The sequence below is a fragment of the Rhinolophus sinicus genome, chromosome 2, assembly GCF_057876585.1.
Source record: "Rhinolophus sinicus isolate RSI-liver-muscle chromosome 2, RSI-T2T, whole genome shotgun sequence".
Lineage (NCBI taxonomy): Eukaryota > Metazoa > Chordata > Mammalia > Chiroptera > Rhinolophidae > Rhinolophus > Rhinolophus sinicus.
Window position 1 is genome coordinate 137,958,821 of NC_142502.1, and position 26,061 is coordinate 137,984,881.

At 53.4% G+C, this 26,061-nt stretch overlaps 1 protein-coding gene across 1 annotated transcript; it reads left to right on the forward strand.

The window, feature by feature from the left end:
* On the forward strand, positions 1-25,582 carry FBXO41 (F-box protein 41). The gene is made up of 13 exons (XM_019712847.3): positions 1-178; positions 11,978-13,018; positions 14,521-14,746; positions 15,233-15,306; positions 15,580-15,938; positions 16,737-16,978; positions 17,209-17,324; positions 17,430-17,582; positions 17,711-17,806; positions 19,382-19,500; positions 19,678-19,836; positions 21,031-21,146; positions 21,279-25,582. Exons 2-13 carry the CDS (start codon positions 12,117-12,119, stop codon positions 21,339-21,341), a joined length of 2,625 nt encoding a protein of 874 aa, XP_019568406.3. The 5' UTR covers positions 1-178; positions 11,978-12,116; the 3' UTR covers positions 21,342-25,582.
* Positions 25,583-26,061: the final 479 nt, after the last annotated feature.

A 26,061-nucleotide genomic window follows, 5' to 3' on the forward strand; every position in this document is an offset into this window, starting at 1 on the left:
GGCCGCCCCCGCCCCGAGAGGGAGGCGGGGGCGCAAGCCGCGGCGGCCACCCGAGGCTGCAGAGGGGAACGAGATCCGAGGCCCCGAGGCGGCCCTGCATCTGGACCAGGCACGCGGGGGCTGCCTCTGCACCCCAGCCGAGGGCCGCCGGGCCTGGCCTCGCCGCGGGGTGGAGGAGGTAAGGGCGAGTCACGGGCGCGCTGTGGGACCGCTCCTGGAGAGAGGAGGAAGGGAGGACCCCAGCCGCTGTCTCCTCCTCCGCCGCCGCTGCTACAACCCTCTGGAGGCCTGAAGGCTGCCAGACCAGGCCAGGCCAGAGGCAAAGAAAGGGTTAATTTAAGAAATTAAAATCAGAACAATTTGAGACCAGGCTTCCCATCCCCCTCCCCCTCTCGCCAGTCGCTCCCCGAGCCAGGTTGGGGGGCGGGGCGGGGCGGGCTCCAGACCTCTGGGGCTGTGGACCTTGGAGAACAGGGGCCAGAGGGAGGGAGGAGGAGGAGCACCCTCAAACCCCAGCCCCCCCCCCACCTGCTTCTGAAAGGTGGGGGAGGGGCTTGGTCTTGAGGCCTGGCTAGGCACCTGTGCGGGTGTCTGAGGGTGGGTGGGTTTGGATGTCTGTGTGCGTGCCGGTGTGCACGTGTGATGCTCTGGAGGTGTGCATGTGTGTGCCCGCATGTTTCTGTCTCCTCATATCCCCGGTGCCGCTGCCGGTGACTGTTCCCACAGTGATCTGGATGCGTGTGCCCCACTGCATTGCTTTGCATGTGAGTGTGTGACACGCTGCCCGTGTGCTCTTTACATAGTCTGCTGTGAGTAGGAGTAGGGCCTGCTCTCTCCTTAGGTTGAGTCTGCAGCGAGGGGCCCAGATGGTTTTCTGGGTGTGGGATCCAGGTGCTGGAGCCATGTGTGTGTGACCTTGGGAGGTGTGTGCATTCGCAGGAGCCGGAGATGAGAGGGAGCTTAGAACAGAAAGGGCAGTGTCAGGACTGCCAGGAAGCAGACGACTGAACGCATTGACTCCTGTGGGTCTTCACCAAGCTGGAGTGACTACTCTGGGAAGTACACATGGCAGGACCACAGCCTCAGGTGTGGAGAGCCAGTGCCCCGCCTTCTTGGGGGATTCAGAGGGATTTAGAGAGTCAGGGGGACTTCCTTTATTCCCCATCCACAGGGACACCTCCTGCAACCTCCCCTTCCTTAGAATACCTCTCCCACCTGCTGGCAGATGTCTCCTGAAAGCACTGAGCTTAGAGCTTCATTTCTTTGGTCTATGAAGACACCATTAACATTCAAACCTTTCTCCCCCATTTCTGTAATTGCTACCTATTCTGCTCCTTTCCTGCATGTAGATTTTATATGAAAGGAGGGAGAAAGTGCTGTTGGGCCCAGACAGCCAGTGGGAGGGAGAGGAGATGCCAGTGGCATGGTGGGGATTTGGGGGTAAGGGGGACGACCATAAAAACCAAGCTCTGCTAACTTCTCAGTTTTGTCTGATCTTCATTTAACAGAGAAAGGGACAGGGAAGGGGAATTTGTTGATACCCACACACTTGTTCCTAGATTTAGGGATGCCTAGCTTGTTTTTGTGTTTGGAATATTTGTAGCAGGAAGGTCGCCAGGGTTATTGAAAGGTTATTGCCATTCTGCCTTTGAATTCCCTGGACTTCCCTACCTCTCTGGTAGCATACCACACCCTTTATTTATTCATTCAACAAATATTTATTGATTGCTACTATGGGCCAACCTGTAAATATTCTAGTATTGGTGTGACATTCCACTCCCTGAGAAGGAACATAGTGTTGGGACACTATGAGCATGAATTTCAAAGTCAAGTAGCACTGGCTTTGAAATTAGCTTGTCATTGTTTCAGCTATTCACTGGTGTGTAACAAACCTCCCCAGAATAGAGGGGCTTAAAACGGTAGTGATTTATTACTTCCCATGATCTGTGGGTTGGTGTGACTGTGGCTGTGGGCTGCCTTGGCACCTCTCAGCTTCATTGAGAGACGGACTGGAAAGGAACACCAAGATGGCCTTTCATCCTTTAGGGTCTCTCTATACATGGCATCTATCTAATCATGCAGTTGTCTAGCCCAAGATTTTACATGGCAGCTGGATCCCAAGAAGAAGGATTCTAAGAGGATAAGCCCTAAGGTACAACTGCTTATCAAATCTCTGCCTGATTCAGGCTTGGTAATATCTTATTGGCCAAGCAAATCATGTGGCCAAGCATTGAGTCAATGTGGCAGGGGACCCCATAAGAGCAAGAATAGTGGGAGGCATGGCTCACTGGTGGCCACCAAAGCAACAGTGTTACAGTCTCTTATTGGCCTTGGGAAAGTGATTTGGCCACTCTGAGCCTCAACCTCCTCATCCTAACGTGGAGAGGATACCACTTACTTGGCAGCCCTGTTGTGAGAATTAAATGAGAAGTGTAATGTCTGACCAGAATCATTAGTAGGTAAATGTTCATTTTATCAGACTGCAACCACCATAAAAGCATGACTGTCTTACTCATGTTTGTGTCCCCATTGCCTGGTACAGGCCTTGTGTTTGACATCTTTTTGATGGGTGGATATAATAGAATGAAGCAGACAAGTCCTAAGCCTTGGAGCTCTGCTAGAACAATGGTGTCATGAAGACACAGCAAGTCCTTACCTCCCAGTGGGCAATGAGCAGAGCCAGGAAGGACTTGTTATTCAAAGCAATTCTTGGATTGATTTAATTGTAACCAAATTCACCCGGTTCCATGACGATGAATAGTGGAAGTCACTTTGGTTACGTAAAGCAATCAATTCATCTGTTATTCAGTGTGATTCCTCTAAGAATACACTAATGTCAAGAGATCCAAGATGATGGAGTAGGTGAACACTGTGCTTGCGTTCTTAGGTGAACACATTAAGATTACAACTAAATTATAGAACAATCAACTTGGAGAACCATCTGAAGTCTAGCCAAACAGAAGTCCTATAACCAAAAATATAAAGAAGCTACGTCGAGACTGGTAGGAGGGGCAGATATGCGGAACAGGCCCCACACCTGCATGTGGCAGTTGAGAATCAGGAGGGATATCTCAGCCGCCTTGGTTCCCCCTGGAGGAGCGAGGGACCCCAACCCTCCACACCAGGCTCTCCAGCCTGGACTACTGGTGCCGAGAATAGGAGCCCCACAACATCTGGCTGTGAAAAATGGTGGGGATTTTGACTGTTCGGGTGGGACAGAGGCTGTGGGAAACCCAGAGGTCCTTTTAACAGCCCGTACACAGACTCACTCAATCGCAGGCACTCACCTTGGGCTCTAGCAGAGGGACAGTTACTCGGTGCCTCAGAGATATACAGGGAAGCAGACTGAGGTGTGTGGCTTTGTAGGTAGAACTGGGGGACAGTCAGCATTTTCCCAGTGAGGGGTCCACCTTTCGTGCAGCTGGCAGTCAGGTGCCATCTTTCCTGTGTTGAACCTGCCCTCTCTAGCCAAATCGGAATCTGATTGGTCTGGTGAACTCTGGGGCTCCGTCCTGCTGACTCACTGGGACCCCGCCCCACCCAACTCTCACACTGCTCCAGAGACACTTTCTCTTGGAGCAGCCAACCTTGCCTGCCTGCATTGCATTGTTTTTTGGAAAACTATCAGAGTTCGGCAGGCTGCAGGTGGGTGGTGACTGCTCTAAGACTTTTGCTGAGTTGCTCCAGGCTCAGCACTGACACCAAACCCTAATTTACATTAACCTGGTGACCACAATTCTTCCCACTCTTGTGACTCCCTGAGACCCTGCCTCACCCAATTCAAATATTGCATGAGGTGTTATTAGTGGCTGAAGCTTAAGGGAGCCAGCATGTGGCAGCAGGCCTTGGGGTGCCCTGGCTTTTTGCGGAGCTACCCCAAACACAATACTGGTGGCAGCTGTTCTCAATTTGCAGCGTGCCCTCTCCCACATGCCTCCAGGGTTATCACAGGCAGCAAACAACTGTGGATCACTTTGTAGTTCCTACCCGGTAGCCCCCAGCCAACACAGGCAGTGGCTGACCTAGCCCTGTACTGGAACCCCTCCCAAAAGGCCATAGAACCAACATACTTGAAGGTTGGTTCAAACCACAGCCCAGTTAAATCACCACCCAGTTAGCTCCACAAGCAGCACACACAAACAGCAGTCTCAACAGGCACCAGAGCCCCCTGGGTTGAATCCCACTCAGTGGGGTAGGCCTCCCACACAGCAGCCTGTAAGCTGTAGATGTCGCTAAACCCCACAGCCTGACTAGTCAGCCTGAAGGTCAACATCCCTCACTGACATGCCAATAGCAACCAAGGCTCTACTATAACAGGAGGGAACACACAACCCACACAAGGGACACTCCTGGAGCACCTGCCTCAGGTGACCAAGGAGACTGTGCTACTGGGCCCCATTGGACACCTACCTGGCCAAGACTGGGAGATATAGCAGATCTACCTAATACACAGAAACAAACACATAAAGGCAGCCAAAATGTGCATAAAGAAATGTGTCCTAAATGAAAAAAACAGGAGAAAACTCCAGAAAAAGAACTAAACGAAATGGAGACAAGCAACTAACCCGAGACAGAGTTCAAAATAATGGTTATAAGGATGCTCAAGGAACGTAGTGAGAACTTCAACAAAGAGATAGCAAGCATAAAAAAGGACACCCTCATAGAAACCATAAAAAAGAACCAGTCAGAGGTGAAGAATATAATAACTGAAATGAAGAATGCACTAGAAGGCATCACCAGCAGACTAGATGGAGCAGAGGATCGAATCAGCGATTTGGAAGACAAGGTAACATAAAATACCCAATCAGAACAGCTAAAAGAAAAAAGAATCCAAAAAAATGAGGATAATTTAAGAGACCTCTGGGACAACATCAAGTGTAACAACATTCGCATCATAGAGGCACCAGAAGGAGAAGAGAGAAAGTAAGATTGAGAACCTATTTGAAGAAATAATGACTGAAAAATTTCCTAACCTGGCAAAGGATTCAAAGCTGGTAGAGTCAGAGATGCCAGTTAGAAACTGTATCAATGGTCCAGATAGAAGAAGATAGTAGATCTGGAGCAGTGGCTATAGGAAAAGCAAGACATAGAGTCAAATATTTAGAAGACAGTATTGACAAAAACTCAGCAACTGATGAGATCTGAGGGGGACTTTGAGAATTCAGCAATGCCTTGGGGGCTGCATGCAGGGTGCTGAGTAGATAATGAAGATGTTGGTCAAGATGAGAAACATGAGAAAGCAGGTCTCCTGGTGAGTACTGTGGTATAGTGAATTCACTATTACTATATTACACTGAGCCACCTACATTGAAATATCCATTTCATCCTCTCCCTCCCTACTCATTGCTTCTAAGAAGCACTTAAAAAGAAAAGAAAAAAAGAATCGCTATAAATTTCAGGTCTAAGGCATTGAGTTATCCGTGCCTAGGGCTAGTGGAAGTGATGGTGTAAGTTAGAATTAAGTTATTTCTAAGAAGCATTTAAATATCTTCAGGTGTCTCTCATTTTAACTACTGCTTCTGGATTCTCCCATGCTGCCTCCTCCCCTTCACAGTTGAATTTGTGTCCATTCACTGTCTCTACTCACATCCTTACCCCACTCTCTCCTCAACCCACATTAGCCAGGCTCATCACAGCAACCCTCTCTAAAGTCACCAGTGGACCTTTTTTTTCCACCTCTGCTCTGACTCGTCAACTCCTGTAATTTCCACTGTTAAATAAACTATTGCCTGTTCCTTCCCTGACATCTTCCCCTCCCTAACGTTTCCCACCAGAATTCCCATTTCTGCTGCTGGTTCTTAGAAACGTCTTGATTCTTCTCCCTCCTCTGCCTCTCTGAGGGTCTACCTTTGCCCCCTGCTCTCCTCTCTCTGTACCTTCTCCCTGGTCCTGCTCATCACTTTTGTTTTTATGTTCAAATTGCCAAAACTGTATTTTTGGCTCCATATTGCAAACTATATACTGAATATCTCGACTTCCAAGGCCCACTGGAACCTCAAACTCATGGAATCTACAGCCAAACTCATTCTCTCCCCAAAACCTGCCCTCCTCTTCCCTCTTTACTGAACCACAGCGCCAGCTACCTAGATGCTCCAAACCCAAACCTCAGCCTGGTCCTTGACTCTTCCTTTTTGTATCTTTCACAGTCATTCTGTCACCACGCCTTCTCCACTCTCTTCTTTAATTATTCCCATATCCATTCATCTCCTCATTTGCACTCCTGCTACATTGGCTAACAATTTCTACTTCCGATGTTCCAACAACCTTCTTCCTGTAGTCCATTCTCTAAACTGTACCTGATTAAGTCCTTGCTATTCCATCATTCCACAACCAACCCCAATTCCTCAAGCTAAGTTAATTGTAGAATCCTGTGCCAGCCTCTTGCCTAGCATTTATTTCATGGCTGTATCATCCAAAATCTTAGTCTGCCCCAGGAGATCCCAAGCTTCTTGAAGGCAAGGGTTGGATCTTGTTGGTCTGTGTGTGTCCTCAATATACCTAGCACAACACCTGGCATAGTTCATAGTACCTACAGAGCGGGTACTCAGTAAATGTACACTGAATGAATCCATGTTTGAATAGAGCTTAGGAGAGAATTGTAGATTAGAAATACAGATTTGCAAGAGTGTCAGTTAGGACGTTTGATTACAATGACAGAAATCCAACCCAAACTATTTTAAGCAAAAAAAGATATGTACCAATTCATATAACTGGAAAGAAGGGGGTTAAGTGGATCTTGGGCATAACTGTACCCAAGTTCTCAAAAATGGAGTGAGGACTCTCTCTCTAGCTCTTGGCTCAGCTTTACTCTGAGTGTTGCCACGTTTTCCCCCCGACCATGTATGAGTTTTCTCACTGTGGTGGGTAAGGGTTACACAAAGCCATAGACAGCTTTATCATCCTAGCACGTGATCTTGGGGAGACAAGAGGACCCCTTAATATTTCATATAAATTCCCAGTGAAAGACTCTGTTGGCTCAGCCTGAGGAATGTATCCATCCCTGGGTCAATCATTAAGAAGATGGGGTCTATGGTTGGCCAGGCCTGGATCATGTGTCCACCCTATTAGGATTGGCAGCCCTGTCAGAACCACACGGAGTAGGGAGTGGTAGCTCACCAAGGAAAAGACAAGATACTGCTATTACTAAAAAGGTGAAGATGACTTGCTAAGCAGATAATAATGTCTACTGTAGAAATTCTCAGTGACCACGTGGTAGTGAAAGCCATGAAAATGCAAGATTATCTGTGTTTCTGGCAGAGTCAACACGTGAGAATGTGAGAGTAAACAGGAACCAGAGAAGACACACATCTTGAGATGGTTAGTCTTGTTTGAGGAGATGAGGCTCACATACCTGAAAGCCTTAAAAAAAAAAAAAAAAAAAAAAAAAAAGGCTAATGTCTCTGATTGGTTCTCCTACCCAAAGAAAACCTTGAACTGGACTTATCGAAAGTAAACTTGAGAGAGGCATCTTAGACGGGGGAAGGAGCATAACAGGTCCCAGGGATACTGAGGAGGCAGGGCTAGGCTGAAAAAGGAGGCAGGTGTTAGGGCTGCAGAGGTTGCTGATTTGGGAAGACTAGAATACAAAGGAAATTCTTCAACTGTTCTGTCATGGTGCACATAGTACAGGATTGTGATGGAATCTGAACAGACAATACTTCTGTTTTTCTTTTACTTCCTTTCCCTCCTTCCCCTGCCTCCATCACCTTCTTGCCTGCATTCAGGCAAAGCTTCATACTCATGCTGAGGAGGTGTGGACATTTAGGCAAAAACATTCCTAAGAATCTTTCATAGTCATTCCTCAGCTCCAGCAAATGGAGGGAAACTCTGGGGCTGGCCTCAGGTGAAGAGCCACCTGGACCTACAAGCCCCTTCCTACCTCTACCTTGCGCACACACAGGCTTGCACTCCCAATCTTTCCCTGTCCCCTGCTCAAGCAGGGTACTATGCAAGCACAGGGTATATGGGGAGGGGAGGAAGGCCCTGAAATGTGCCCCCACCAGCACTAGCTGGGATGAACAGGCACACACAAGTGCCCTGACACCAGGCTGCCACACATTAGAGAAGAACCCTGTTCCTCAACAGTGTGTGTGTGTGTGTGTGTGTGTGTGTGTGTGTGTGTACTGAATTCTATTTGTAATATTCCTGGTCACTTTGCCAACGTCTTCAGTTGTATCTATAGTTATTAGTCTATTCAGGTTTTCTATTTTTTCTTGAGTCAATTTTGATAATTTATATTTTCCTAGAAAAGCATTCAGTTCACCCAGATTTTCAAAATTTGGGCCAAGAGTTGTACCTAGGAGCAGTTCAGTAATTTGAAAAACAACCTCTGTGGGTTATATCCCTTTTTTCACGATAGTGTTATGTATTTGTTTTCTGTCTTTCTTTTTTTCTCTTTGCATTTATCAGAGGGTTATTTATTTTGTTGGTCTTTTCAGAAAACCATCTTTTGGATTTACCTCCCAAGGCTACTTTTGGGGTTTTAATATAGCTAGAGGAAGGTAATGTTAAAACAATTAAAAAATATTAGTGTCTTTAAAAAGGAAATTTAAGTCCCTGTCTTATACAGACTAAGGTATTTTGGGGTGGAATAATCTGATATCTAGGATTTGCTCAAAATTAGCCATTGGTGGGGGTGGGAGAAGTGTGACGCAAGGTAGCAATATATAGATGAAAGAAAATTGGCTATAAGTTGATAACAGTTGAAACTGGAAGACAGGTTACATAGAATTCATCATCGTATTCTATTTTTGAATATGTATGAAAATGTCCATAACAAAAAAATGGTGGTTGTTTTTTTAATCCTTGTCTCACCACACATACCAAAAATTTCTAGATGGATCAAAACTCCAATGTATAAAAGAAAACCACACAGCTTGAGGTATTTGCATGCTACCAACACTCAGGGGTCCCAGGTCCATAGCATGGTTCTCCTGCTAGGCCAGCTGGTGAGGACGAGGTTCCTGCTCCCCATTGGCTGCTCTGGTTCTGCTGTTTCAGAGCTGCCCTAGTCCTTTGTGCTCTGTGGCCTGAGGACCATTGAGGAGTCCCCTCCCATTGGTGCAGGCTTGGTGGGTGGGGAACTTTAGGGCCTTTGTTTTCCAGGTTTGCTTTTTTTCTTTTTTTTTCCTGGCAATACAATTCCCTTAATCATTAGGAAGCTTTCAGTCAATTTGCATTCAGTCATCCCCAGAGCTATTAACCAAACTAGAGACCTCACTGGAAGTTATAATTCTTGAATGGAGTCCCTGGTGATGGTATTGGGGAAGGAGGAGGGGTTGTCTCTTAGCAACAGGCCTTGGTGCTCTGCACATCCCAGGAGCCCACAGTTCTGTGGCCTCTAGCTAGGCTTCTGCCACAGGGCAATTCAAACCCTACTCTAGGGTGGGAGGCAGTGTTCATTTGCCCCTTCCCACTCAAGTTGCCTCCCAGTGGGAGGCTGCTTATAATGGAAGCAATGGTTGCCTCTGCCAAGCTGGGGTGCACAGCAGGAGGGGTTCAGGAGGGTCTGAGGAGTCAATAGCCTCCCAGGCTCCAAGCTTGTCTCCCTCTGTGTTTCCAGCCTCCCTGTCTTTGCTTGAGCTGACTTTAGCTAGAAGCAGAGAACTGCCTCTTAATTATCTGACTCTCAGCCATATTGGATTACTGGCCTCAGGCAGAAAGAGCTTCTCTGAGCAAAGCAGCATTTTCTTCCTTTCTGCTTTCAGATGGGTCCCTTTCAGCCAGAGTGTGTCTGTTTCTTCTTGGACCTTACTGAAGCACTGGGAAAGGTCCTACCCCAACATCATGACATTTTTCTACAAGTCCCCTCAAGCTCCAGCCTTGGTAGGAACATCACCTGAGTTCCAGAGGCGGTGGGAGCGTTTATTCAGCTGCTTTGTTGCTGTGCAGCAGGGTTCACAAACTTCTGAGTGGGGAAATTGGTACTATCTTACTCCCCACCTCAGGTCAGCTGATTCCTTCGTATGGGCTGTTGCTTTTTAAAAACTCCATTTCTGATTCTAATTTCTGGGTTAGGACTGGTGCAAGTAACAGACCCAACTCCAACTGGCTTAAACAAAGAAGGGACTTGATTGGCTCACAGAATTGAACACACCAGGATCTCAAGCAGTGTCTGTGAGGATTCTGTCTTTCTCCACCTCAGTTCTTTGTGTTGGCTTCATTCCCAGGTGCTTCCTCCCAAAGATAGCCCTCGCACCTCTGGCCCTCCCCATCAGCTTAGAAACCTGAGCCCGCAGAGAATGCTTTCCCCCAGGAATTCCAGAGAAGTCCTGGAGAAATGACTCATTGACTCAATGAGAAAAGATTCATTGACTCAACTTGGGTGTTCTGTGCCAGGACTCTGATCTGCCAGGCCTGTCTCACATTCTTACCCCTGGAGCCAGGGGTGGACCATCAAACCACACCCAGACCATGTGGACTGAGAAAGTTGGGAAGGAAGAATGGTTCCCCAGGGTCAATGTAGGGCGCTGTTTTCAGGAGGAGGACTAGGTCCTGAGCTAGCAAAACGGAACAGACATCCACCCGTACTACCATGTGGAAATGCAAAAGCAAACGGAACTCAAGAGTAGGTTGGGACGGAGAGGCAAAGCTGAAACGCAATGGCTTAAAGGTGAGTTAACCTGTGCTGGTGAATCAGACTTGCTGGGGAGCATGAAGGCAGATCTCCCATCAGGCGATAGGAAGATTAGGAAGGCAGCCAGAAGAGGAGGTCAGAGAACCCAAGTGGGGCAATAGCCTATGCAGACGGAGGGGTCAGGAGTATCAGCCAAGGGACCGAGTGGGTGAAGACCCTTGAGACAACTGAATTGTCTGACTAGCAGGTTAGGAAGAGGACTGCAGTGAGGAATGGGGTAGAGATCCCACAAGGCAGGGGAAGGGTGACCGGAAGCCAGAGATGAGGGGGAATGGGCAGCAGGATTGGCCAAGACCAGGGGCGGGATTCCAGGAAAGGGTGGTGGCTTGTGCCAGAAGGGGCCTAGGGAGGACAAATATTGTGGCCTTTGGAGCAAAGAGCAGGGCAGGGGCACTTACTAGAGACCAATCTAGCAAAGAAGTCTGAGAAAAGAACCTAGGTGCCTAGAGTGGCTGGGATGGGTATGGTACAGAAGCAATGACAGGAACAAACAGTGAGACACACAGAGGTATCATCTGGTGAGGTGACATCTTGGTCACTGCCACATGCTACCAATAGTCCAGGCTGTCTTATGGTTTGCATGACATGGAAATAAACATCTTCTTTTAAGGATATATATATATATATATATATATATATATATATATATATATATATATAAATTTTTTTGAGACGTAATATACATATAGTGAAGTACATATAGTACACTAACTAATCTTAAGTATACAGCTTGATTGTTTACATATGTATACACCTGTATAACCACCACTCATATCGAGGTATAGAACATTTTCAGCACCCCTCCTGCCCCTTCCCTGTCCACAGAGCCACCAGGGGTAACCTCTGTTCTAACTTTGTCATCTTCAATTTAGTCTGTTCTTGGACTCCACATATATGGAAATCTTGCAGTGTGCACTGTAAACTGGCTTCTTTCATGTAACATAACATTGAGTGGATTCATCCATGTTGTTGCATGTACCAATGGTTCCTTTTCTTCCTGCTGGGTAATATTCCTTTATGAATATATCACAGTTTAGTCATTTTACAGATGATGGGCACTTAGATTATGCCCAGGTTGGAACTATTACAAATAAGACTAATGTCTTTTTATTTTCTTAAAGCATTCTCATTCTTTCTCACTTGTTTATGGACAGGCCCTCGCACAGGAACCACAGCATGGGCCAGCCCTTCTCTGGGAGGTCAGGCCATCGGTCTCCCCTCACCCCTCTCTTCTGGACACTGTTTTCTGGGGAAGTCAATTACCTCACGGGTGGGGGAATACGGGGTGGGAGGAGGGGGAACAGGGATACCCCCTCCAAAGACTTACTCTTTCTCTTCTAGCCTCCTGGCCCCTGGCTGCAGGCACCCTGAGCCTTCCTGATCCTGCAGGGGGGCTCACCCACAGCGCCCCATGAGTGCACCCGGTTGACTGGCGGGGGCGGCCGCGGTGGAGCCCGGGCGCCGCGGGGGCGGCGGGGCCATGGCCTCGCTGGACCTGCCTTACCGCTGCCCCCGCTGCGGGGAGCACAAGCGCTTCCGGAGCCTGTCGTCCCTGCGCGCGCACCTGGAGTACAGCCACACGTATGAGACGCTCTACATTCTCTCCAAGACCAACAGCATCTGCGACGGCGCCGCCGCTGCGGCCGCAGCCGCCGCAGCCTCAGGCTTCCCGCTGGCGCCGGAGCCCGCCGCCCTGCTGGCCGTGCCCGGCGCCCGGCGCGAGGTCTTCGAGAGCACGTCCTTCCAGGGCAAGGAGCAGGCGGCCGGGCCATCGTCCGCCACTCCCCACCTGCTGCACCACCACCACCACCACGCGCCGCTCGCCCACTTCCCCAGCGACCTGGTGCCCGCCAGCCTGCCCTGCGAGGAGCTGGCCGAGCCGGGCCTCGTGCCCGCTGCCGCCGCGCGCTACGCGCTGCGCGAGATTGAGATCCCGCTGGGGGAGCTGTTCGCCCGCAAGTCCGTGGCCTCCTCGGCCTGCTCGACGCCGCCGCCCGGCCCTGGCCCAGGGCCTTGCCCCGGGCCCGCGTCCGCCTCACCTGCATCCCCCTCGCCCGCCGATGTGGCTTACGAGGAGGGCCTGGCGCGCCTCAAGATCCGTGCGCTGGAGAAGCTGGAGGTGGACCGGCGGCTGGAGCGCCTGAGTGAGGAGGTGGAGCAGAAGATCGCGGGCCAGGTGGGCCGGCTGCAGGCCGAGCTGGAGCGCAAGGCGGCGGAGCTGGAGACTGCGAGGCAGGAGAGCGCGCGCCTGGGGCGAGAGAAGGAGGAGCTGGAGGAGCGGGCGTCTGAGCTCTCCCGCCAGGTGGACGTGAGCGTGGAGCTGCTGGCCTCGCTCAAGCAGGACCTGGTGCACAAGGAACAGGAGCTGAGCCGCAAGCAGCAGTGAGTGGCTCACAGGGCCCTGTGGATGGGTGTGCCTGCGAATGTACCTGAGTGGGTGACCCTGTGTCTCTGTGCCCTGGCCACCACCCTGTGTGGCTATGAGTGTGTCTGTGTCTGCGGCCAGGGCTCATGGGATCCGTGGCCAAGAACATACAATAGTGGGTTATGTGGGGCCAAGAGTCTCATGACAGTGTGTTTAAGACCGTGAGTCCAAGGCAGTATGACCGTTCGCCTGCCTGTAAAGACTGTTTCTCTTCTCTATTCTGGCAGGCAAGCCCAGCTCGCATTATGGCACCAGATCTTCTTTTCTTTTGCCCACTTAAAGACATAGCTCAATTCTCCCCTCTCCCTTTGCACTCATCAGATTGTCCCTATCTACTGTATCATTCCCAAAAGCATATAAACATAAGCTCTTTTCTTCCATTGGACATAGCCCTACCTCACCCCTGAGCTACTGCCCCTTTTCTCTCCCTCTTACAGAACAACCCTCCAGTTCATCGTCCTGGTCTCCAATTTCTTTCCCCACATTCTCTCTGATCAGGTGTCCACCTCCACCACTGTCCTCCATGTCACCAACAACCTTCATGTTACCAAGGCGAAGCCATCATCTTACTTGGCCCATGAGCATCATTTGACACAACTGATCCTGGAAATGCTTTCTTCACTTGGCTTCCAGGATACTCTCCCGGGACCTCCTTCTATCTTTTGTCTGCTTCTTCTCAGTCTTTTTTGCTGGCTTCTCCTTATTTTGCTGGTCCTTAAATGTAGAATTATGAAATATATAGATGTCATTTATCTGTCCCCACAGAGATACAAGCTCCATGGGGGCAGGACTTTTTCTCCTGCTTTGTTCACTGCTCCGTCCCCAATACCTAGGACAGTGCCTGGCTGAGAAGGTGCTCGGTGTTGAGTGGATGCATGAAAAACTGAATGTATTTGGGAGTAAATACTCTTGTGACTCTTAAGTGTGCTGTGTGTACGTGCAACTCCTGGAGGTTGGTGCTACTGGAGGGATGCTTCTCCATCCGAGAACGCTTCTCAAAATGTGTATGTGTGTTTGTGTTGGTGGAACTGTGCCTGTCTCAGAATGTGTGTGCCTGTGATTGGACATATGAGTAGAGGTACATCAGTGTGGGGCTGTGTATTGGGCTATGTGTGCGTACGTAGCTATGTGACTGTGTGCCTGTGTTTCTGGAGGAGGGAGGTGGCTGTGAGTGACTGAGTATGCCTATGAGTATTTCTGTGGGGAGCAGGATGTCTGGTTTTGTGTTTGGAGCTGGATGGGTGGGGTGTGAGTGTTTGCCTTGGAGTGTATGCTGGCATTTCTGTATGTGCCATCATGTGGGGCAGTGTACCTGGGACTGTTCTGCATATACCCGTGTAATCATCAGCAGATACCGTGAGTAACTGCCCATGTCACTCCCCACTGGCCGGGGCCTCCTCCAGAGGGTGGGCGGGTAGCGAGGCCAAGGCACTGGGGTAAGAGACTGCTCCGGGCCCAGGGAGGTGGTGCAGATCGATCAGTTCCTGAAGGAGACGGCGGCACGGGAGGCCAGCGCCAAGCTGCGGCTACAGCAATTCATTGAGGAGCTCCTGGAGCGGGCTGATCGCGCCGAACGGCAACTCCAGGTCATCAGCAGCAGCTGTGGCAGCACACCAAGCGCCAGCCTGGGCCGTGGAGCTGGGGGAAGTGGTGCTGGGCCTGGGACCCGGGCACCAGGCAGATTGGTGAGTTCCTACCTGCCTTCTCTCCACCCGCACACCGGGCCCCCACAAACTCCCCTCACATGTGGCCTGACATCCCCCCGTAATGCTCCATGCTTCCCCTCCTTTGTCTCTCCCCCATGAGCAGACTCCAGGAGGGGACTGAAGTAGGTGTCTAGGCACAGAGAGGCCCCTCTGATTGGGCAGAAGTGCAGGCCCCGAGGCTGTCATGAGGTGTGATTCGTGGGCCCATCTTTGCCCATCCCTGTAAATGAGAGCCCAGGAGCCATAAGCCGGGTCTGGGGTGCTGGGTGGCTGTGGAGAGGAGGCCTGGTGAGCCTGCCTCTATGGGCTGTCTGTCTGTCTATTTGTCCATCTTTCCCAACTGTTTTCCTTCTTCTCTCTCCTCTCTTCTCTCCTTCTTGTACCCTGTTTTTCCTGCTCCTTCTCATCCTCTTGCCTCCTCTGCCCCACCCCCATTCCTTTCCCTCCTGCTCTGGGGGCCCACAGCGAGAACACCATGCAGGCCCGGCCATGCCTAGCACATACGCGGTGGCACGGCATGGCTCCTCTCCCAGCACAGGGTAAGCCTTGGGCCTGGCCCGCCCCACGCAGCCCACCCTCACCCTGGAGAGATCCACTGGCCCACTGGATGGCTGACCTGTCTGGGGGCTTGGCTCCTCCTTCCCCCATCCTCCTTGGGTCACCTCTGTCTGCCTTTCCACACTCATAGGGGGCTCTTGAAAAGTACGGTGGGTGGACGTCCCTTTGCTGGTGGTAGGGGCAGTGTGGGGAGTTCGGGTGAGCCTGTTCGCTGACCCTTCTCACTCCTTACTATCTGGGCCACCCCACCCCAGGGCCTCTAGCCGTGTCCCAGCTGCATCCCAGAGCTCAGGCTGCTATGACAGTGACAGTCTGGAGTTGCCCCGGCCAGAAGAAGGGGCCCCAGAGGACAGTGGTCCTGGGGGCTTGGGCACACGGGCCCAGGCTGCCAACGGTGGCTCAGAGCGAGCCCAGCCCCCTCGAAGTTCAGGCCTGCGGCGCCAGGCGATCCAGAACTGGCAACGCCGACCCCGCCGACACAGCACAGAGGGGGAGGAAGGTGACGTCTCAGATGTGGGCTCCCGAACCACTGAGTCAGAGGCTGAGGGCCCCTCGGACACCCCCCGCCCTGGGCCTGCTATGGCTGGGCCATTGAGCAGCTGCCGGCTCTCAGGTGAGTCCTGGGAGGGTGGGCAGAGAGGCCAGGCTTTTCCATGGTGCTGGCCCTCTCAGGGGACAAGGGCTGAGGCAGTACCCCTCCTGGGCTCCTGCACCTCCTTTTCCCTTGCCCCAGGCTCCCCATGACAAACTCCCTCCCACAGTGCCCTGCAAGCCCGGGCAGGAATTCGTGCGACAGTACTGCAGCACAGGGCTCTCAGGTCGGGTATTACACAGGATGCCACATCTAAGGGGGTCCGTTTATATGTGGGCTCATTGACATTTACAGGAGAGTAGCTGAATGTTGTTGACTCCAGACTCTGAACCCCCGGGAGCCACTGGGGAGAGCACCATCTCACATATGCACAAGACCATACACATGTGGATGGGTCAGGGTCAGAATGTGAAAGGGTTCAGGTCGGGGTTATATGGCTACGCCTGTGACTGCTCTGGGAAGCCTCTCGCCCGCCTTCTGCTCACAGAGACCCGGTCTATGTCCATCCATCCCCTAGCCCTCCAAACCCTTTTCTTCTCCAAACTTGACTCGGTTGCCTTATCTAGGGGATGACGTTGGAGTATATGATAATATGTGATCTTAAGACTTCACTTGAGGAAAGGCCACCTTTTTCTAATTCGCAAAATTAGGAATGGGGGTGAAAGCCAGGAGGGGGAAGCAGAGGCCCCATGTCCTTCCTCCCAAGGCTGGTCCCTTGGCATGGGTCTCTCGAGCCCCTACCTCCTGAACCTTACCTCAGTTCCCCATCCTAATGCTGGCCCTTTGACCCTCGACACTTGACTTCCTGGTGTTGTGCAGCCCGCTCTGAGGGAGGCAGCGCCCGGGGTCGGCGAGCAGAGAGGGGCAGCCCCTCACGCTCCAACGAGGTCATCAGCCCAGAGATCCTCAAGATGCGAGCTGCCCTGTTCTGTATCTTCACCTACCTGGACACACGCACATTGCTGCATGCCGCCGAGGTCTGCCGGGACTGGCGCTTCGTGGCCCGCCACCCTGCCGTCTGGACACGGGTGCTGCTCGAGAACGCCCGTGTCTGTTCCAAGGTGCCTGTCCCTGCCCGCTGCCCCTGCCCTCCCACTCAGCCCTGCTGTGAACTCACCTTCCCGTCCCCAGCGTCTGGCTCCTCCAGGCGTGGTCTTTGCAACCCTTACAATACCCCAGCTCCTGCTTGGTCCCTGAAATGCTCTCAGGAGGCCTCCTGTCCTACAGCTGGTCCACCTCCAGCCAGCCGAGCTCAACCCTTCAGCCCCAGGTAACCCCTCTCTCCCTGCAGTTCCTGGCAATGCTGGCTCAGTGGTGCACCCAGGCCCACTCGCTGACACTGCAGAACCTGAAACCCCGGCAGCGGGGCAAGAAGGAGAGCAAGGAGGAGTATGCCCGGAGCACCCGGTGAGGCCACGGTGGGTGGTTGGGTGGGTAGGGGGTGCCCCTGGGGAGGCTTCCCAGAGGAGGAGGCAGCCACAAGCAGCTCCCTGACCTCTCGGCCATCCCCAGGGGCTGCCTGGAAGCAGGGCTGGAGTCCCTGCTGAAGGCTGCAGGGGGCAACCTGTTGATCCTGCGCATTTCCCACTGTCCCAACATCCTCACTGACCGTTCGCTCTGGCTGGCCAGCTGCTACTGCCGCGCCCTGCAGGCCGTCACCTACAGGTGGGTCCACCGCACCAGAGCAAGTCCCATGCCTTGCTCTGCAGGCAAAGGGACTCAGACTCTGTGGCCCCAGAGAAGGGAGCAGAGGGCCACCAGGGTGGGTTGCCCCAGCTTTGTCTTTTCAACAGGAGCGCCACGGACCCGGTGGGCCACGAGGTCATTTGGGCCCTGGGCGCTGGCTGCAGAGAGATTGTCTCCCTCCAGGTGGCACCACTTCATCCCTGGTGAGCCCTGGCAGGGGTGGGCAAGGGGCAGAGTTGGGCAGGGTCTGGGGCTATGGACTGAGCAGATGTGGGCCCACTCCATCAGTTGGTTGGGGAGACAGGTTTGCATTATCAATCTGTATTTAGGCATTAGGAGCAGGGCTTAAAATCAGACCTGAGGTCATGCCCTGGCTTACTAGCAGTGTGATTCTGGGCAACCCAGTCATGCCTCACTTTCAACACCTGCAAAGTGAAGGTGAAGTGATATGTCGACCTTATTAGGACTGTTGCTGGCTCAAATGAGTGTGTCCATAAAGCCTGCAGGGCCCACAGTGAGTGCTGAGTAAACGCAGACAGGTCGGTTTGGCATATGAAAGGCAGGGCAGGGCTGGTCAGCCTATAAAGTACAAAAGAGCTGGTTATTAGCAAATCAAGGGTGTGAGGTCATTCATGGCTCTTCAAATGTGTTGGGCTTTTCTGCTCCCTGCACCTTGCCCTGCAAGCTCTCTCTCCAAGTGTCAGCTCCTCCCAGATCCTCCAGTGTCTCTTCACTAACACCCTGGTCCAATTTGTCGCTGCTCCCCTGCCTGCATTCCTTCTGCGCCTGTCCCGACCCCTGCTGTAGTCCATTCTGCAACCACTTCTCTGTATTCTAGTCTCCAGTAGACTCACGGTTCTCAGGTAGTGGCTGCAAATGTCTGTTTCCACATCCCTGGTACCAAGCGCGCAGCAGACACTACAGCGACATCTGTGGCCTGGGCGAGTGTTGAGGGGTGAAGTGTTTAGGAAAATGGCAAGTTTGGTGTGAGTGTTGGGCAGAGCTGAGTGAGTGTGGAAAAGCAGGTTCTGGCAAGGTCAGGAAGGCCTGGCCTAAGGGGTTTAGTTTTTTGGTTTTTTTTATTTTTATTTTTTATTGGGGAAGGGGAACAGGACTTTACTGGGGAACAGTGTGTACTTCCAGGACTTTTTTTCCAAGTCAAGTTGTCCTTTTAATCTTAGTTGTGGAGCTGAGCTGCGCCCTCCACAACTAAGACTGAAAGGACAACAACTTGAAGGGATTTAGATTTTTGCATTTTATCTAGAAAGTGCTGGAAAGCAATTGGGGGTTTTACGTCTTAAAGAACTGGATTGATTACATCGGGTGGATGACATTCTTTGTCCTCCCTTCGTCCCTCTGTCCACTCTTTGAGGGCAGGGACCATGTCAGTATTGTCACTACTATGTCCCCAGGCTCTTGCTCAGTTACCCTTGGCTCTAGTAGACACTTAGAACCATGAATGAGTGAGACAATGTAGGAAGGACTGGCTCACCGTCAGCAGCTTGGAGGATGAATTGGCAGGGAGACGAGTTATAATCCAGATGAATATTGATGGTGGTCTGAACTGTGGGTTGAAGACTTATTCGGGAATCAGAATCCGCAGGTCTTGGCAAAGGTGAGACAGGAGGAGTCAGGCATGATCCCAGGTTTCAGACTTGAGCAGCTGGGTGGTTGGTGGAGCCCTTGCCAAGGCGACGCTGCAGGAAGGGTGGGCTTGGGGTGTCTAGCAACCGGTGGCTTCCCTGATGGCCCTTCCTGCCCCTCCCCCCATTCTCCAGCCAGCAGCCCACACGCTTCAGTAACCGCTGCCTGCAGATGATTGGTCGCTGTTGGCCCCACCTCCGGGCCCTGGGAGTTGGGGGCGCCGGCTGTGGGGTGCAGGGCCTGGCATCACTCGGTGAGTCTTTCCGTGGGACTGAGATGGGGCTTAGTGGAAAGTAGGCCTGGGTGCAACACCGAAATCCCAGAGGGCCTGGGGCTGCAGTGTGGGTGGTGGCAGGAGCATCAGGGCGCTGGGCAGGAGGTGACCTGGGGAGTTTTCAGCAGGACCTCCCTTCTTCCTCCCTCTTCCTAGCGAGAAACTGCATGCGGCTGCAGGTCCTGGAGCTGGACCACGTGTCGGAGATCACCCAGGAGGTGGCGGCTGAGGTCTGCCGAGAAGGCCTGAAAGGACTGGAGATGCTGGTGCTCACGGCCACCCCTGTCACCCCCAAGGCCCTGCTTCATTTCAACAGTGAGCGATGGGGAATGCAGGGTTGGGGTACATGTGTCACCTCTAACCAGGCCTTGTCAGCGAGTAGCATAACCAGCTTCCTGTCACTCCTCCTCAGCCAGCATTAGCACGGGGGTCACACTGACCAGGGCTCTAGCCCTGGCTTTGCTCCCAGTGCCTTCTGAAACCAGTGTGGCATTCGAGGCCTGCCAGCATCTGGTCCAAATAGTTCAGTTCGATAGATACCTATTGCCCTGTGCTCTGCCCATCGTCTGCCCCCAGGTGAGCCTCTAGCCAAGGGCAGGGGCCAGAGAGTAGACGGGTTAAGAGCACAGGTTCCGGAGCTGGACTGACCTGGCTCTCAATTCTGACTCTACTGCATATTAGCTGTGTGACTTCGGGCAAGTTACTGGACTTCTTTGAGTTCTATAGCCCCATCTTCTAAGCTGGCTTTCTAGAATGACTGGGAGGATTAAATGAGATCATGTGTGTGAGCCTCCAAGGGCAGTTCTCAGGGGGAAGACGCCTCTCTTCCTGGTATAGACTCCAAATCATGCTTGTTCTGGCCCCACCTCCCTCCAGCCGCCCAGGCCACTCCCAGTCATCCCTCCACCTTCACTGAGGACGTGGGTGCCCAGCTTGGGCTGCTCACGCCCATCAGGTGAGACCGCCATCCAGGACCATTTGGCCCCTGGCCAAACCCCGTGTCCTGAGCCCTGAAGGTTCCTCGACCTCATTATCTCCAGCATCCTCTGCTTCCCTCGCCTTCAGCCTCCAGGACCTTCTCTTCTTTCCCTGACCGCATGGCAACATCCAGCCCCTTAAGGCCTATGCTCCCATTTTGTTTGCTCCCTGTCTCCCCTCCTCCATGCTCCAGCCGAGACCCATCAGCCTCATGTCAGCTGCTCTGTCCTTTTAATTCATTGCCGAGTGCTCAGGTCATAGCACAACTATCCCCTCTGCCAGGGAAGTTCCCAGAGCCCCTGCACACCTGCCTGTTGCCCACTAACCCTCCAGACTCTACCACAGCCTCTGCTATTCGACCTTCCTCCTCCCGTTGTCCTGTTGAACCCCTGAGTGGTGTGGGTCTTCTCTCCTCTTTATGCCTGACGCTCACTGGCTCTCAGTAGGTTGTGATTTTATTAGTGAGAGGAGAGGAGGCAGCCCCACTGCCCAGGCCAAACACGCGTCTCCACCTCACCCGCCTTTTCCTAGGCATTTGCCGGAACCTCAAGTCCATTGTGGTCCAGATTGGGATTGCCGATTATTTTAAAGAGCCCAGTAGTCCCGAGGCCCAGAAGCTGTTTGAGGACATGGTGACAAAACTCCAGGTGAGGAATTGGCTCTGAGGCCACCCAAGACCCCACGTGGCACCCCTTGGCTGGGGCTGGTGGGCTGAGTGTGTGATGGGAGGGCCCCAACTGTCTGGCCCTGAGGGGCACTAACCCAGGTGTGGTCTGCAGGCCCTGCGACGGCGGCCCGGCTTCTCTAAGATCCTGCACGTCAAGGTGGAAGGCGGCTGCTAACCCGGGTGGGGGGCGGCAGGGCCCCTGCCAGCCCCACACCAGGGCACTCTCTTTGGACCTCCAGAGGGACCCTGATTTGGACTAGACTTTCAGAGGCCTCGTGTTATCCCTGGCTTCCAGGGAGGGGTCGACAGTTTCCTGTCCTCCTCCTCCTGGGACAGTGGAGCAACAGGCTTGACCCTGGGCACTGCCTCTCCAGGGCAGGGGCTTGGACAGCAGCTGCCCCGGCCCCCACCGCACCCCCAGCTGGAGCAGCCTTCTGGGCACAGCCAGCTAGGAGCTGAGTTACCACCAGCACCTGGTACCATTGCCCCAAGGATCTGCAATAACCACCCAGTGGCTCCTTGGCTGTTTAGGCTGCTTGGGCGGGCCTCGCCTTCCTGGGACCCAGCATCCCAGGCAGGGGCCCCTGCCGGACTCCAGGCCAGAGGGCACTCTGCAAGGCAGCTCAGACTTGGCACGGAGGGCTCTTGTCTCCACCCTGCCCTGTCCCAACCCTCTGTGGGGCACCCCCTTCAGACAACCCGCCTGGGCTCTGCGTCCACCTTCTCCAGGTTAACACAGACAGGCCTAGGGGTCTGGGCATGTGGTCAGTTCGAGATGGGAGGCAGGGGTACAGTGAGGTAGTGAGAGTGGGCTTGGAAGGGCAAAACATTCACCCAGAACTCCCCAGGACATCGAGGCCATCCTTCCCAAAGGGGGAAATTGCCAGGAAGAAAAAAAACTGTCTATTGCTGTAGAAAAGACAAGGCCCGTCCTCCCAGCCATCACATATCCAAACACACCAGAGCTCAATTCCAAGCTAAAATGTGCATGTTTCCATACCTATCAGTAATCCTGAGCCTCTGGTGGCGCAAGCCCCCCCGCCCTGGGAAACCCTGTCACCTGTGAGAAGCTGTACCTGTCCTCAAGGAATGACCTCATCCAGGTGCTCGGGCAGGACTCTGATGGCCGTTGGGTCCCCAGGGCTCTGTGGGAGGGAGGGACTAGCCTGCCCTCTGTGCAGGGGCCTGGGGGAGAGGGGAGGAGGGCCGTTTGGCTTCCTCCCTCAGCTGGCTAGCTTGCTTGAAGATGTGGCCCAGGTAGGGAGCTAGGCCCGTGGGGACAAGAACGAGGAAGAACACCCTCATTGGATTTGTTCCCCTCCTGGGTCTTCACGGGCCCCCAGGCCGAAGGCTCTCCTGGGGGTGTTCTGCCTGCGGGCAGTCCTGGGGCCCCACCCAGAGCTGCTTGGCTTAGAAGCTATAGAAGCAAATAGGGGTTTTCACTGACCCTTGCACGGTGCCCACAGGACCAGGTCCCAGCACTAAGGCTCTAAAGACTCAGGTCTCCCCAGATTCCTCCTCGGAACTCCCAGTGGCTCAGAGGTCATAGGTCCTGCCAACCTTCGTTTGGAAAGTTCTTTCAGATGTTCACCTAGGTCCATCTTTGGGTTTCCTGCTCTCCTGCACAGGACTGCCTCTCAGCCCTAACCACTAGAGAGCTGGTCCTGACGGGCTGGGCTCATCTAGTTCCTTAGTCCTTTCCAGAAATCCAACTTTCGGCCACAACTACATCAAGACCCAGCCCAGCTACCCTGTGCTGAGTCCTCCAGAGCTCGGCCCGACTCAGCAGTGCACACAGTTTCCCCGGCTCCACACCCGGCCATGCGACTTTGCATTGTTGCTGACTTGCTCCCATGGCTTGTTCTGGCCCTGCTCTTTGCAGACCCCCAAATACCAAGGGTGTCATGTTGGCAACTCCCTGTCTGATCCTGCACAAAGCCCTGGCTGTGCGGCATTCCCACCCCAGAGCAGCCGGCTCCACTGACCCCGTCCCTAGCCCTGTCCCCAGGAGTCCCAGGAGGGAGAAGCACAACTTTTCTGGCCTGGAAGGGAAGTGGGGGTCCACTCAAGACCTGGCTGCCTTGGGTGCATCAGCCCTACCTTCCGACTGCATCCTCTGGAGCCCTCCTCCCTGACCCCAGGACCAGAGGGGCTGCCCTCCCCGTCTCTGGACAAAGCACAAAGGGATGCCCCGCATGGCCAGGTCCTGCCCTACCGAGGGGCTTGTTTCTGCCCCAGGAAACCTCCGTCCCCTGGGCAATTTTTCCCGTGGCGGTGCCTACCGGAATGCCCAGCATCGGCCCTGGGAGAGGAAGTCGGTGCATGGGCAGTGAGCTAGAGTGGGTGAGAGGTGGTGCTGAGAGGTGCTGAAATGACTGGTGCCGTATTAGCATCATGCACTCATTCCTTTGTGCAACGGCCCTGAGCACCACCAGCACAGTGGGCAGCAGTGAACAAGACCCCCTCTCCTGCTGGGGGGAAGTTTGCCTCTCACAGGTTTGGCTGTTTCCAGGAAACCCAGCAAGTGCCCCACCCTGTATTTTCCAGCCGAGTGTGGGAAGGATGTGTGGGAGTACACATTACACAGGTCCAAGCCTCCACCAAGGGGAACGCAATGGGGTCACAGCACGTCCCATGTCACACCTGCCCCTGGGGCTGATGGACGTGCGGCCTGGCCTTCATGCCTGCCCAAGGAACTGGCAGGTTGGCAGGCTCCCACCCCTACCAACTCCATGCACATTTTTGCCTCTCATGGGGATGAGGCTGTTTACTGAGGGTGGTAGCTTTTATAGGCTGGGGTGCTCCATTTGTTCCTTTTTTGGCAACAATCAGCTAGGGCTGAGGATGGGGAAAGGGATAGAGGGCCCTGCCATCCCAAGGAAGCACCTCATCCTTCACTCACCCAAAGGAGAGCCCTCCTCCGTCTCACACGTAATGATGCAAAGAATAATGTCAGAGAGCAAACCTGCTCCAGGGGTCCCCGGGATGTGTAGAGGTGCAATGGGTGGTAGCCCCTCCGTGTCCCTAACCTCGCCGTACCACACTGCCCAGCCCCAGCACCTGGGCCCATCGGTGTACCTGGCTCGAGTACTTCATCATGTTTATTCGGGCTGCCTCACAGCCCCGGCAGGGAACAAAGGAGATGCTGTGTGTCTAGAACCCTGAGGGGGAGGGAGTGGGCTGCCCAGAACCATGGCTTTTCACTGGCCGGGAGAAACCACCTAACAGCCAAGGCAGCTCGTTTTCCTAGCCCCATGAGAATAGTTTAAGCCAGCCAGCCCCTTAGGAGTTGCTTCCAAAAAAAACCAAACAAAACAAAAGCCGCCTCCTTCCCCAAGGCCTGCTGCTCCAAGGGTTGGCTCCATGCTTTGCCTTTGGGTTCTGCCTGCCCCCCTGGTCCTGGTCTCTAGTCCTTTGGGCCCTATGTGGGGAGCTGCCCAGGCCCCAGTCCCTCTAAGGCGCTAAGTTGAAGACCTTTCCAGGGTGACTATTGGTGCCAAAGACCCAATTCCTGGAGGACTTGGGGATGGTTACAGGAAAGATGGTGTGTGGGTACAGGGCCCAAGTGCCCAGAGAAGTTAACTCAAACTGATGGATGAGTCCCAGCCTGTCAGTCCAATGTGTAACTTCCCTTCCCGGGGGCCTGGCACGTCTCTAGCCCTGCTGGCCATGCTTTCTCACCCAGCCTTGTCCCAGGTCTGCATTTCTGTATATATTGCTGTGTTACGTATGTATTTATTCCTGGATAAGTGTGTTCATCTGCAGTCTTGCCTGAGGATAAGTTGTGGGATTGGGTGACGATCAGAATACCAGGGCCGACTAAGGCAACCAGCTCCTACTCCCTTCCTAATCCCTTGGGACCCTGGCCAGTCCCAAGGCTGCCCTGACAATCAGGCAGGCTTCCCCACTGTGAGCCCAACGCTGGCATGGCCTCGGGGGCTTGGGCTCCCCAGCCTCAGCTCTGCCCTGGCAGGGGTCCTGCACTCAGGTACAGAGGCCTGAGGTGACCTAGGCCTGCCTTGTGGCTGGTGCCAGTAGGTTTGGCTCCCGTGGGCACTGCCAGTGGGGACTTCCACAGCTGACCCCCAGGCCCTGCCTTCCCCGCACAGCCAGGCCGCGACTGGCCTGAGCTGTGAGAGGCTAGCTTTCCCCACCCCAAGCACATCAGGCAGAGGGGTGGGGAGCACTTTTTGGTTTCGTTTCTGAAGTGGTGCCTGTACCTCCAGCCCCCAGGGGGCCTTCCCTGGCCCCACTTCTCTGCCCCACCCAGGCATCACCATCCCAGCACTTTGCTTCATGTCACCCATAGATGCCCTTTGCTGAATGTACCTGAGTGTGTATGTATTTGAAAAAGGACTCACATGGGCATCAGAGAATTTACGGCTTTGTATCCAATAAAAGATGGTGAAACTGGAAGAGCTGCCTCAGGGAGGTAACTGGTAAATGGTGCATTTGTCAGTCTGCACTGAGCCTTTCAGCAGCTAACATGCACCACGGCAGGAAGGAGGTGGATGACCTCAAGGGCACCAGCGGGCTAAATGAGGCCTGAGAAGACCTATCTCTGGACCACAGACACTGCCGGAGGGAGGCCAGGCAGCTTACTGCCCCCGCCAAGCTCCCTGAGTGTCTGCATGCGGGGAAGCCCTGGGATGCCATTTCTGACTCGCAGCCAGGAGAGGCCAGGTTTAAGGGCGCCCCGGCACAAACAACAGGAGCAGCAGGCACTGTCCAACCCCTACCTGGCTTAGCCACCTCTTCAGGGGGCTCTGGCCAGCCAATCGGGCTTTGGCCCAGGGGACACCAAGTTGCCCATCATGGCCTACTTCCCCGTTTTACAAAATGAACTTGCTCCACCGATTTATTTAGGCCTTGAAATATTTAAAATCAGAAAAAAG

Coding starts and splice junctions, on each gene's coding strand:
- FBXO41 (XM_019712847.3), top strand. CDS start 12,117: ATGGCCTCGCTGGACCTGCCTTACCGCTGCCCCCGCTGCGGGGAGCAC. Junction 14,747..15,232: donor CCCGGGCACCAGGCAGATTG/GTGAGTTCCTAC, acceptor GGGGGCCCACAG/CGAGAACACCATGCAGGCCC. Junction 15,307..15,579: donor GGCTCCTCTCCCAGCACAGG/GTAAGCCTTGGG, acceptor ACCCCACCCCAG/GGCCTCTAGCCGTGTCCCAG.